Source organism: Rhinopithecus roxellana, chromosome 12, assembly GCF_007565055.1.
Source record: "Rhinopithecus roxellana isolate Shanxi Qingling chromosome 12, ASM756505v1, whole genome shotgun sequence".
In the NCBI taxonomy this organism is placed as follows: Eukaryota; Metazoa; Chordata; class Mammalia; order Primates; family Cercopithecidae; genus Rhinopithecus; species Rhinopithecus roxellana.
In genome coordinates, this window is record NC_044560.1 from 44614767 (window position 1) to 44628746 (window position 13980).

Here is a 13980-nt window from a genome sequence, read left to right on the forward strand (position 1 = left end):
TTAAGAATGTTGAATATTGGTCCCCAATCTTTTCCAGCTTGTAGAGTTTCTGCTGAGAGGTCCACTATTAGTCTGCTGGGCTTCCCTACGGGTGACTTGGACTTTCTCTGTCTTCCCTTAACATTTTTTCCTTCATTTCAACCTTGGAGAATCTGATGATTATGTGTCTTGGGGTTGATCTTCTTGTGGAATATCTTACTGGGTTCTCCGGATTTCCTGAATTTGAATATTTGCCTGTCTTGCTAGGTTGGGGAAGTTCTCCTGGATGATATTCTGAAGTATGTTTTCCAACTTGGTTCCATTCTCCGCATCTCTTTCAGTAACGCCAATCAGTGGTAAGTTTGGTCTCCTTACATAATCCCATATATCTAGGAGGTTTTGTTCATTCCTTTTCATTCTTTTTTCTCTGTTGTCTGCCTATCTTATTTCAGAAAGATAGTCTTCAAGTTCTGAAATTCTATCCTCCACTTGATCTATTCTGCTATTGATACTTGTGATTGCATTGTGAAGTTCTCATGTTGTGTTTTTCAGCTCCATCAGGTTGGTTATGTTCCTCTCTAAACTGGGTATTCTGATTATAAGCTCCTGTATTGTTTTATCATGATTCTCAGCTTCTTTGCATTGATTTACAACCTGTTCCTTTAGCTCAGTGAAGTTTGTTATTACCCACCTTCTGAAGCTTACTTCTGTCAATTCAACTATCTCAGCCTCAGCCCAGTTCTGTACCCTTGCTGGAGAGGTGTTGCAGTCATGTGGAGGAGAAAAGGCACTCTGGCTTTTTGAGTTTTCAGCATTTTTGCATTGACTTTTTCTCATCTTTATGGGCTTATCTACTTTCAATCTTTGAGGTTACTGACCTTTGAATGAGGTTTTTGTGGGGTCTTGTTGTTTTCTGTTTGTTTGTTTTTCTTTTAACAGGTAGGCCACTGACTGTTAGCAAACGTAGCACTGCTATGGTTTGCTGGAGCTCCACTCCAGACCCTAGTTGCCTCCACTTTTCCTGTACTTGGAAGTATCACCAGTGCAGGCTGCAAAATAGCAAAAATGGCAGCCTGCTCCTTTCTCTGGAAGCTCCATCCTGGAGGGGTACTGACCTACTGCAGGCCCAAGCACTCCTGTAGGAGGTGTCTGGAGACCCCTGTTGGAAGGTCTTACCCAGTCAGAAGGAACAGGATCAGGGACCCACTTCCAGAAGCCATCTGGCTGCTTTTTGGTAGAGAAGGTGTGCTGTGCTGGGGGGCACCCTTCCTCATCCGGACCACCTGGCCTCCCCAGAGCCAGCAGGCTGAAACAGCTGAGTCAACTGAGCCACAGAGATGGTGGCCACTCCTCCCCCCAGGAGCTCCATCCCAGGGTGAGATCAGAGTTCTGTCCAGATAAGCCTGGCTAGAGTGACTGAAAGCCCCCTACAGGAGGTAGTGGAAAGGAATGGACTGGAATCCTGCTTAAAGAAGAGGTCTGGACACAGTCTGGTAAAGCAGGTGTGTTGTGTTGGTGGGGAGACCCCTTCTCGTCTGGAATGCCTGGACTCTCCAGAGCTGGCAGACTGGCATGCTGAGTCAACAGAACTGCAGAAATAGTGACTGTCTTTTCCCCAGGAACTCCCTCCTGTCTTAAGCAGACTCAGCCTATTGCTGCTGGTTGGCTGGAGCTCCAAGCTAGTGGGTCCCAACTTGTGAGGTGCTGTGAAAGTGGGACCCCCAGGACAGTGCTGCTTGGCTCCCTGGATTCAACCCCCTTCCTAGGGGAATGTATGGATGGATCTGGTGCCTCACTGGGGGATTCTAGGACCAGATTATGTAAAACACCTGGGTCTCTGTATGTGTGCACGGCTGTTCTGCTGAGATTACATACAGCTCTGTATATTGGACCCAAGGCCCTGGTAGCAGGGGCTCATGAGGGGATCTCCTGATCTGCGAGTTGCAAAGATCCATGGGAGAAGCATGGTTTCCTGGGTGGGGTCACACAGTCACTCACCGCCTCCCTTGTCTTGGGGTGGGGATTTTGTTGGCTTCACGCCGCTCCCGGGTGGGCTCTTGCCTCACCCTGCTTTTCTTTGCTCTCCACAGGTTGCACTGATTGCCTGGTCAGTCCCAATGTGAGAACCTCGATACTTCACTTGAAGGTGCCAAATTCACTCCCTGCTCTGAGTTTTTTCTTTTTTAGATTGGGAATGGATACTGAATTTCTTTTCATCTATTGAGAGGATCATATGGTTCTTCTTTCTTATACTAATTTACATTGTTTGCATTTTTCAAGTGTTAAACCAAGGTTGCATTTCTAGTATAAACTCCATATAGTCAAGATGAATTATCATAGTTATTTATAATTATTTATCATAATTAATCATGATCAAGTATAGTTTATATCAGGAATGTAATCTTGATTTAACATTCAAAAAACTAACAAATTTTAAAACTATATTATACATGTTACACATATATTTAGATTAAATATACTAAAATTATTGCATATATGTCTGTGAGGTATATTGATCTGTAATTTTCATGTGATGTCTTTGGTTTTGTTATTGAGGTAATGCTGACTCTGTAACATGTGCTGGGAAGTGTTTCCTTCTATTTTCTGAGTTTGCGTATGTTAATGTTTTCCTTAAATGTCTGGGAACATTCTCCAGTGAAGCCATCTGGGTTTAAAGTTGTCTTTGTGTGAAGGCTTTTAACTATAAATTCCTTTATTAGATATAGGATTACTCAGGTTATCCATTTCTTTTTTTTTTTTTTTTTTTTTTTTTTTTTTTTTTGAGACGGAGTCTCGCTGTGTCGCCCAGGCTGGAGTGCAGTGGCGCGATCTCGGCTCACTGCAAGCTCCGCCTCCCGGGTTCCCGCCATTCTCCCGCCTCAGCCTCCGAATAGCTGGGACTACAGGCGCCCGCCACCGCGCCCGGCTAGTTTTTTGTATTTTTTTTAGTAGAGACGGGGTTTCTCCGTGTTAGCCAGGAGGGTCTCGATCTCCTGACCTCGTGATCCGCCCGCCTCGGCCTCCCAAAGTGCTGGGATTACAGGCTTGAGCCACCGCGCCCGGCCCATCCATTTCTTTTTAAGTGAGCCTTGGTAGCTGTTGCCTTTCAAGAAATGTGTTCATTTCAACTATGTGGTTGGATTTATTAGTCAAAAAGAGTTTTTATTTTACCTTCATTTTAGAGAGATCTTTTCACTGGTTATAAAATTCTATGTTTAATAATTTCTTTCAAGCACTTTGAAGTTGTCATTTATTATATTTTGACTTGCAAGGCTTCTGACATGAAGTTTTTGCTTATTCTTATCTTTGCTCCTTTATGTGTAACATGTGGGGTTTCTTTTTATCCTTTCCTACTTTTAAGATTTTTCTCTTCATTTCTCAGTTTCAACAATTCGATTATGATGTGCTTTGGTATGGCTTCTTTATATTTCTGTTTCTTGGGATTCATTGAACTTCTTGGTCTGTGAATTTGCAGGCTTCATCATATTTGGAAAATTTTGAATCATAATTATTTCTTCAAATAATTATCTTCAAATATCTCTCCCTCCTCTGGAACCCCATTTATATGTATCTTATACCACTTGATATTGTCCCACAGCTCACTGAGGCTCTTTTGTTTCTTTTCAGTCTTTTTTCCTATCTTTTTAAAAAGAGATTATATTGCTACTCTTTCAAGTTCATGGGTCATTTCTTCTGCAGTGTCTAACTTGCTGTTCTTCCCCTTAAGTAGATATATTTTTAAATATTTGATTAATTTTTATCTCTAGACATTCCACTGGTCTTTTGTATATCTTCCATTTCTTTCATCATATACATGTTTGTCTTTAGATACTTGAGTATATTTTATAAGATGTATAGTAGCTGCTTTAAAGCCTATATCTGTTAATTCTATCCTCTTTATCACTTATGGATCTATTTGTATTGATTTAATTTCTTTTGGTTATGGGTCATATTTTTCTGCTTATTTGTACGACTGGTGATTTTTTTTGTTTGTTTTTGAGACAGAGTCTCACTCTGTCACCCAGGCTGGAGTGCAGTGGCATGATCTTGGCTCACTGAAACCTCTGCCTCCCGGGTCCGAGCGATTCTCCTGCCTCAGCCTCCTGAGTAACTGGGATTACAGGTGCCCACCACCTTGCCTGGCTAATTTTTTGTATTTTTAGTACAGATGGGGTTTCACCATGTTGGCCAAGCTGGTCTTGAACTCCTGACCATCTGCCTGCCTCGGCCTCCCCAAGTGCTAGGATTATAGGCGTGAGCCACCGCACCCGCTGACTGGTGATTTTTTAATGGGATGCTGGACGTTGTAAATTTTAGGTTGTTAGGTGCTAAATTTTGTTATGTTTCTTTAAATCTGATTGTTCTTCATTCTAGCACACAGTTCAGTTTTTTGTGAAAATCAGTTTGATGCTCAATATGGCCCTACTATAAAGCATAGCTCTTCTAAATTCTAGTCAATGTCTGTTAAATTATAATGTCTCTCCACTCTAGCTGGCAGGATTTCCAGCTCTTTGTGAGGCTTGTGTAAGTTTTAAAAAGCCATTAGGATTTTATTTTCCTCAGGGCAAATATGATTTTAGAAAACAACAGAACTTGATTTATACCTTTTCTTCTCTATTGACAAATCTTTGTCTTCAAAAAAACATATAAGCAGTATTTCCTTCTTCAACCATTTGCCTTTATATAATTAAAACCACAAATTATAAAAACAAAAATTTTTAATGTTACTAAAAAATGCAAATCAAATGACTGTGAAGTAAAATGTCGTAATATTAAGTAAAAAAGAAAAGTAAAATGAAAAACCCTAATGCTTGTTCATTTTTTAATTTCTCACATGGATTGGTGCACCATAAATTGCAACATGTTCTTGAAAAGGAGCTTTACATGTGTAAGAAGAAGAATAAAACTTACTGTATCCTTCCATTAGTAATTTGACTTTTGGCAACATTTTCTAAGGGAAGTTTTTTGCTTCCTTCTCATTCCTGCCTTTTTCTGATAAAATGCAATCTCTTACGACTCCGGGGAATACAGCCCTTCCCGCCTTAACCCTGCTCAGACAGAGAACCTGAGCAGGACCTAAGCCAACCCATGTATCGGATTTCTCTGGTCACAGGGAGGGGGACTGAGGGGCGAGAAAGAGGGACAGGAGAGGGAGGAAGGCCATAGAGGGAGAAAGAACCTCTTAAAATGTGGGAGCACAACACCAAGGAAAGAGTTCTCTTAAGAAAAAATCATATGTATTTGTGACTCATATTAAAACTGTCTTAGTTCATTTAGTGTTGCTACAAATACCTGCGAGTGGGTAATTTATAAGGAAAACAGGTTTATTTAGCTCACAATTCTGCTGACTGGAAGACTAGGCATCTGGTAAAAGCTGTTTCCACTCACGGCAGAGACCAGAGACGAAGGGGAGCCCGTGTGTGCAGAGGTCACATGGCGAGAGAGGAGGCAAGAGAGGGAGGGGAAATGCCAAGCTTTTTTTTTTTTTTTTTTTTTGTGAGACAGGTCTTGCTCTGCACCCCGGTTGGAGTGCAGTGGCACAACCATGGCTCACCGCAGCCTTGACCTACTGGGCTCAAATGTTCCTCTCACCTCAGCCTCCCACTTAGGTAGGACCACAGGCATGTGCCACTATGCTTGGCTAATTTTTAAATTTTTTGTAGAGATGGGGGTCTCACTGTATTGTTCAGGCCGGTCTCAAATACTGGCTTCAAGCATTCTTCCTGCCTTGGCCTCCCGAAGTGCTGGGATTACAGGCTTGAGCCTCCATTCCCAGCTGCCAAGCTCTTTTGAACAACTGGCACTCCCGGGAACTAATGGAGAACTTACTTATCCGCCATACTCCTCCGCCCTCCTTCCCTGTCCAAGGGAAGGCATTAGTCTCTTCATAAGGGACCTGCCCCCTTGACCCAAACACCTCCTATTTTCCATCACTGGGGATCAAATATCAACATGAGATTTGGGGAACATCTAAACTAGCACCATATATGTTTGTGACTCATACTAAAATTCCTCTTTTTAAGGAGCGAGGAAGGGAGAAGCCCTAAGCCACGGTGTTTATAGTAGGGGTGGTTCCACTGGATTTTGTGCTACAACCAGAAATCGGTGGTAACATTTTGAGGCTACACTGGAGAGAGAAATTGATGGAATGAATTATATCCATAAGAGGGAACCAATAAAGAATACTGAATTCATAAAAATCAGCTGAAGGAACGGAGTGTGTTTATTCCAAAAAAGAGACGTAAGAGGAGGTAGGAGAAAGACATGATAACTATCTTCTGAGGCTTCCAGGGCAATTTCACAAAGCAGAAATGGCCTTATTTGTGTGGTTTCCAAGGACAAGTGGCAATATTTTCTTTTCTGCCTTAATAGCCTCCTTTGAATCCTGCCTTCCACCAATCCCCAAAGCCATCTCTAGGTCCTCAGTGTCTGACATGGTGCCTGGTATACTAATGCCAGCTTGATTTAAGGAAAAAAGCGTGGCTTGTGGTATCTGGCAGGCCTGCATTTGAATTTCAGCTTTGTTACTAAATATATAACCTTAGGGAATTTTCTTCAACCTTTTCTGCACACCTTCTTTATGAAATGGAGATAATTTCTCATTTCTGGAATGGTTGACTATCAAAAGGTGTTAGATATAAGCTAGAACTGAAGAGGATTAGAGCTATTTAATGCTTCTTGAATTACCAAGCTTCCTATCTTTAAAAACATCCAAGCAGAGACTAAATAGTTGCTTGGCAAAAGTCATTTTTTCCTAAAGGATTTTCCCCCCTTTGTTTATAATTTTTCCCACGCCTGTATTTAAAAATACAGGCAATGTCCATTCTAATGCTAATTCACTTATTAACCACAAGATGGCAGTCAAGGTTTAATTTTGGGGAATAAACCAAGCTGGCACTACTTAAAAATGTATTAAATATATAATTATGGAAACTTATAAAAACCATGTTTAAATTAAATAACCAGAAAGGACAGCACAAACATATATTAAAAGAATCTACTCAGCATGAATATTTTCCATATAAAGGGGATCAAACATAGGTATACCAAAAGAAAGATTACTTATCTTTTGTGAGTTAAAACATGCTCACAAAATCAGACACCAAAGAAATGCAGAAAAAATATGGACTAGCCCCTTAATTTAAAAGACAGGACAAGTAAGTCCAGAGTATGATTTACAAATATAAGAAAGTTTTTTATTGGTATTTGATATTGCACAGATGTTCTTTTTTTACATATAAGAAAAAAAGAACTAACATTGTTTCATAATAGAATTTAATATTGAGAAAAAACACGACTTTTCCACAAAAGGTAGACTTGATTGTACTTGCAATTGGGTAGGCAATATTTTTACACTTACCTGAACAATTTAAACTTTTAATAAGTACATATTAGGAGGCAAGTAAGAAACAGTTTAAATTTGCAAATAAAATTTATGTTTATCAATAACCTGAGGAAAACTCGCTAATCTCTGTGCCTCCATTTCTCTCCTGGTAAACGGGGGATAATATCTGTCTCTACCTTTACAGAATGGCTGGAGCATCAGGGGTTGGGGGATGGTCTTAGGGGTGGTCATCCATTGTAAAGGAGGTTAGGAATCAGGTCTTGGGCTGTCAGCAAGGCAAGCAAAGTGGTCTGACTTGGAGTACAGGTTGATTTGTTGTGGCTTGGAAGGAGGCTGATGGGTATTATTGTGGGTTACACTTACACACGCGACTGTCAACTCCACAGGATGGCCAGCATGAATTACGAAATGAAGGGAGAATACCGGGCAAACAGGAAGTACTCAGCCATGTTAGTTCCGGTTCCCTCCATACCTCCTCGGTATAAACAAGAATCAATATTCTTTTCTAAAGCGACACCGAATGTAAACCGCCACCAGAACCGATAAGTTTTATTTAGACAACTTGCTAGCTGCCAAAGCTTAGAATACTGATAAAGATTTTTCTGTTGTCACAGAAGCAATCATTAGCTAGAGTATGGCACAAACATAGTTTTATATGTGCATAACCAAGAACACTCAAAAGAAAAGCTTTCATTGCTTTCTGATTTTATATCTTTTACTATTTCTCTGGAGAACTTAAATACAAACTACTGATTAGATTACAGATTCATATCCTTTAGCGGAAATAAAGCATTTTCATAAATACAAAAGACACTCAAGGCAATAGGAAAGAAAAAAGGCCTTAGAAAGGAACACCATACCAAATAATTGATTAATGAATATTTATGAGCTGCTTATAATGACAATGTTTCTATTAATAGTAACAAAGACTTGCCAAATTAGAGATTTTGCATAAAACATTCATGACAGCCATTTACATTTCCAGTTTTCAATCACTGTTTCCAACTACACCTTAGAACTCCCAAAATAGAACCCTAAATCTTTACATTACGATGAACCTTAAAAGTCTGCAACTAAATTTTATTTTTCTAAAATTAACTGCCTTCACTTTTAATGCTAATACTAATTGAAAAAAACAGGGTGTGGACGCATCTTTCGACTAACATTAATTGAGTGCCTACTATTTGCCAGGCACATGCTAGATACAGAGAATGCAAAGGGACACTCACATCCTTGCCCTGGTCCCTCTTCATGAACAGATGAATTTCCACATCACACATGCTGGAAGACATTGGAACAGAGAATATGGAGAGAGAGGATGAGGTAACTGTGAATGCCTGAGCTTGTCAGTGACTGTCTCCACAGAAAGACATTTGGTTCAGCTCTTCACACCACCTTTGTGAAGTATTTCACCAGGCAGAAGAAATGATGGAGGTGGAGTAGAGAAGGAAAAAGAACCAGAGGCATATAGGAACTACAATAAACGTGGTTATGACAGGTGTTGTTTTCTAACCTGAGAAAAGACAAATTTTACATGTTTCCAACAGATTGTTTTTATTCTCTGAAAAGTTGGGTGGCATGAACTTTCATCTCCTCCTCTCCCCAGGAACTAAAATGTATCGAATGCCTATGTGTGATGCTATATTAATTTTTATTATATATATATAACTTATATATAATGTATATTATATATACATTATATATAATTTTTTATTTATATCTCTTGAATGAAATCATATATTTATATCTCTTGAATGAAATCTATATATAAAATAATAAGTGTCAAATGCAAAACAACTTTGCAAGGTAGGTAAGGTTATCTCCATTTAACAGATAAGAAAACAGATTAGGAAAGAATTTCTCCAAGATCTGTCTGATTCTGAAGCTCATGCTCTTCCCCTATCCTGCTTCCAAAGAAAGATTTTTCATCTGAAAATGGAATGAGGGCCACAGTAAAGTTTTAAAAGCATGAATAATAACGAACTTTATGAGTGCTTACCGTGCACCAGATACTGTTTGATGCATTTTACATATATTTATTTGATCCTCACACCTTCCCTGGGAGGTAGGTACACTTATTACTGCCACTTAACAGATAAATCTGGGGCACAAAAAAAATCAGTGACCTTGCTCAAGGTCACAGAGCTGGTAATTGGCAGAGCCAAAATTCAAATCCAGACAGTCTGGCTCCAGTGCCCCTGCGCTTAAGAGCTCCACATTCCACCTTTTAACTAACCAAATCCTAGCTCTAGACCAGCAGCAAAGACCTCGCTGATCCGAGGCAGAAGGTACAAAGTGGTAAAGAGGTCTTAGGTCCCCAAGTAATTGTAAGAAAAGAGAATTCAGTGCGGCTTAAGAATAGGGTATTGATTGATGAGGGTAGGGAAGGAAGTAGCAGGAGAGACAGGTTTCTCTTTTTCTTCAATGCTATGCAAATAAAGGGATCTCAATTTACATTTCCTGTTTTTGTGAAATAGGAAATTGCAGCGTGAGGAAAGCATTTTCAAAGATTAAAAACTGAGATATGCATAATATGGCATGCAGAATATTACTAATGTGCATAGATCCCCAAACATTTTCTACTTGATTCTCTGTGAATTGTCCTCTTTATCATACCCCATGTATTTTGACGAACACGACTTTTGATAATTTGAAAAGAAGTTTAATTTTGCCATTCTTTAGATTTTTTTAGATTTTACTATACCTCTAACATTTGCATAGTCAATATTTATGCCACAATAAAATGCAGATAAATGTAATATATTTTTAAAACTATTTAAATAGTGGGGTTTTTGACTAATCAACACCAGCGTTTTGAAGCAGCAAATACCATTTGATCTAAATATATTCTCATCAACCACCAGATGGCATAAGGTGTGAGGGTTTTATTTTGACAGGGTCACTATGCACATGATAATTTGACCTGTAACTTTGAAATAATGTATTTGGAAAAATGTTCCAGCACTCAAACAGCTCACAATTATTTTAGCCATATGTAGAAGTGGATGGATAAATTGAAAATGACATGATTCTACTTTTTCTAAATTTTGGGGTTCTGCGGGATGTTGGCATTACATAATGAATGGATGATCAAACAAAAAAAACAGTTCTGTTAAAGGAAATAAAAAAGAAAGTCACGTCAAAGCAAAATTAACCTTATATTCTAAGCAGGTTTCTTCAACTCTAAAAGAAACTTAAAATATGCCTTTAAGAAAAAAAACATGCTTATACTCCTTCAAATTTTGCTTGATAAAAACTTCCTACTCCCTGTAATTTACCCTGCAAGCAGAAAAGTATATCCAATGCAAAAGCTCTTCTCTACTTTAGCTTGAAAGTTGTTACAGAATCAACAGAAGAAAGAAAATACAACCGAAAAACTCAGTCTGAACTATATGATGCTAAAGGATAGGGAAGTATATTTTAATATACTCAATGAAAGTAATATATCAATTCCTCAATTGTTTCACAAATTCAAAATACAGCACATTATCTTTATTCATCATATATTTCCATCTAGAAAAGAGGGCACATGGTTAACAGTAAATTGAAGAGTTAAAAATTGAGATAAATAAGACAAATGCAAAGAATAGGATCTTTAATTCCCCTATCTTTATGGTAGCACACTCATTGAGTACCTTGGAATAAGCACACCAGAACAAATGACTAGCACAACACAGCCAATACCACAGAACTGAAATGGCATCTTTACTCTAACATGATGAAGCAGAAATACTGCCTTCAGGGGTCAAGAGACCAAAGATGAGATTAAGGTTCCTTCTTTAATGTAGTCTAAGAGTCAATGATTTCTAAAGATATACTAATTTTTGTTTGTGTTTTACTATATCCTTCCTCATTAGATTTAATATATTTGGTTCTTGAATGAGAAATCTGGGGGAGAAGAAACAATGTTTGGAGCTACAAAAAGGATTAAAAAAAAGGATGAAAAGCTAATTGATGATATATAGTTTACTGTTTTTTTTCTTTTTTAAAGAAAGTCATTTCTAAGTCACATATTGATAAGGATGATGGAAATGAGAGTAAGAGAAATAATGGGGAGGATATTATGAGATTTCTCCACTGTGGATCATGTTCTATCTCCATCTTTGGCAGCAAATATGTAGCAGAGATATTGCCTACCTGGGTTCATGTGAAAGCAAGGAATGATCGTTTCTTTTGTTCTTGTTCTTATACAGATAAAAGGGTGTAAGTTGTTATTTCCAAGGGTTTCTTCTGTTATTTCCAAGTCGGATAGTAGAAAGTGCAATAATAGACAATTCAAGTTAATGTACACATTCAAGGCACTTAATGTTTCTTACTTTAAATTCCATTCTTTATGATGCTGTAGATCCATTTTCTTCCATTTGTAATACTGTCCAATGAAATTTGGATCTTTGAGCACTGAAATTAGAATATTAAAAAAGAAGCTATGCATACATTCTTTAATAATAGTTAAAAGTTAAAAATCATTCACTTCTCACTAAGTTGACATGTGGCAATAACATACACTATATAATTCAAGTCCTATTACAATGCTTAGAAACTTTCCAAATTACTTGCTTTTATTGGAACATCATAATATTAGATATTGTTTGAAATAGTAGATTGTGACTTGGAAGTTACTTTCATTATAATGAAAAACATTATATATCATTTATTGTGTTAAATAAAATTTATAGGACACCATTGTTTTGGACTGAGCGCCTACCCTAGGCATTAACAGACCAAACCAAAATGGAGTCACTCATGCTAAGTGGCATGCAATAAAACTGAAACTTTAAGGAAGCAAGACAATCTTAAACAGATCAGTTTTTTCAAAAGAAGAGATTCACAGCCACCAGTCAGAAGGGGCCCAGTCAACCTGAAGTGGCATGGTAAGGAAGTCCCCTATGCTTTAACCCTTACAAGGAAAGTAACTGAAGTGCCTTATGTTAACCAATCCATTTTTTGTATTATTCTGTTTTCTTATTCCTGCTCTAGCTACCTTATAAAAACTAACTGTTCTGCCATGCTCAGTAGACCACTTATCTATTTTTAAGATGACACGCTGCCTGATTCATGAATCACTAATGCAAGCCAATTAGATCTTTAAATTTGTTGAAACATAGCCTGGCCAACATGGAGAAACTCCATCTCCACTAAAATTACAAAAATTAGCTAGGCATGGTGGCACATGCCTGTAATCCCAGCTACTCAGGTGGCTGAGGCACAAGGGTTATCTGAACCCAGGAGTCAGAGGTTGCAGTGAGCTGAGACTGCGCCACTGCACTCCAGCCTGGGTGACAGAGTAAGACCCTGTCTCAAAAATAAATAAAAATTTAAAAAGAGAAATTTTGTTTTTAGCAACAATAATGAAGAAAGTATTAAAATAACTCATATAAAACCCAGACATCATAGTTTAACAAAATTCTAATTCAGCACTTTTCAAGTAGAAAATTGAAATTTTGAAGTTGGAAATGACATTAAAGACCTTGCTTGATCCTTCACAAAGCAAGAATCTCCAATAGATAATCATCCAGGCTCTGAATGAAATACTTGCCAACTACAGAAAATGCACCACTTTGTAGCTGGGAGACTGCCCATTCCATTGGCAGATAAGGGTTACATTGTCCTTCCTTAATCTGATTGCTGTGAGTTTCCACTGGCCTTAGTTCTAACCTTTGGAGCAATATTAAGTTCACCCCTCTCCCACGAGAGACAGCCCCTAACAGCTCACGGGGAAGCCTCAGTTCTTTCAACTTTTTCTTAGGATATGATTTTCTAGATACTTAACCATCCTTAATGTCCTGGTGATAAACTGTTTTGATGTTCCTATAAAAGTTTGTGTTCAGAACTGCATCAGGACCTTGAAATGGTTTGAAGCAAAGATGCAAATGGGCTTACTACCTCCCTTGCTCTGTGCACTATCAATTCAGCTCAGACCTGCATTAGTATTTCTGGAACTCACATTACATCACCACTGGCTCTTAACTTTGTGGTTAATTACAAGCCTACACCTTCAATCAAATTCACGTAAGATTTATCAAAAACCTACTATGTTTAACAACAGGTGCTAGAGAGGATGTGGAGAAATAGGAACACTTTTACACTGTTGGTGGGACTGTAAACTAGTTCAACCACTGTGGAAGACAGTGTGGCGATTCCTCAAGGATCTAGAACTAGAAATACCATTTGACCCAGCCATCCCATTAGTGGGTATACACCCAAAGGATTATAAATCATGCTGCTACAAAGACACATGCACAGGTATGTTTATTGCAGCACTATTCACAATAGCAAAGACTTGGAACCAATCCAAATGTCCATCAATGATAGATTGGATTAAGAAAATGTGGCACATATACACCACGGAATACTATGCAGCCATAAAAAGGATGAGTTCATGTCCTTTGTAGGGACATGGATGAAGCTGGAAACCATCATTCTGAGCAAACTATCTCAAGGACAGAAAACCAAACACCGCATGTTCTCACTCATAGGTGGGAATTGAACAATGAGAACACTTGGACACAGGGTGGGGAACATCACACATGGGGGCCTGTCGAGGGGTGGGGTGAGGGGGGAGGGGGGAGGGATAGCATTAGGAGATATACCTAATGTAAATGACAAGTTAATGGGTGCAGCACACCAACATGGCACATGTATACATATGTAACAAA

At 38.5% G+C, this 13980-nt stretch overlaps 1 protein-coding gene across 4 annotated transcripts in view; it reads right to left on the reverse strand.

Moving 5' to 3' along the window:
• The window catches only part of UBE2U (ubiquitin conjugating enzyme E2 U), a 64452-nt gene that overhangs the window by 13953 nt on the left and 36519 nt on the right, over nucleotides 1-13980 (reverse strand). For all 4 annotated transcript variants that reach the window (XR_004052091.1, XM_030913011.1, XM_030913012.1 and 1 more), the window contains one exon: nucleotides 11641-11722. Coding sequence is in view for 3 of the 4 variants with exons in the window: in XM_030913011.1 (XP_030768871.1) it covers nucleotides 11641-11722 (82 nt within the window). In the remaining variant the exon portion in view is untranslated. The remainder of the gene's footprint in view (nucleotides 1-11640; nucleotides 11723-13980) is intronic.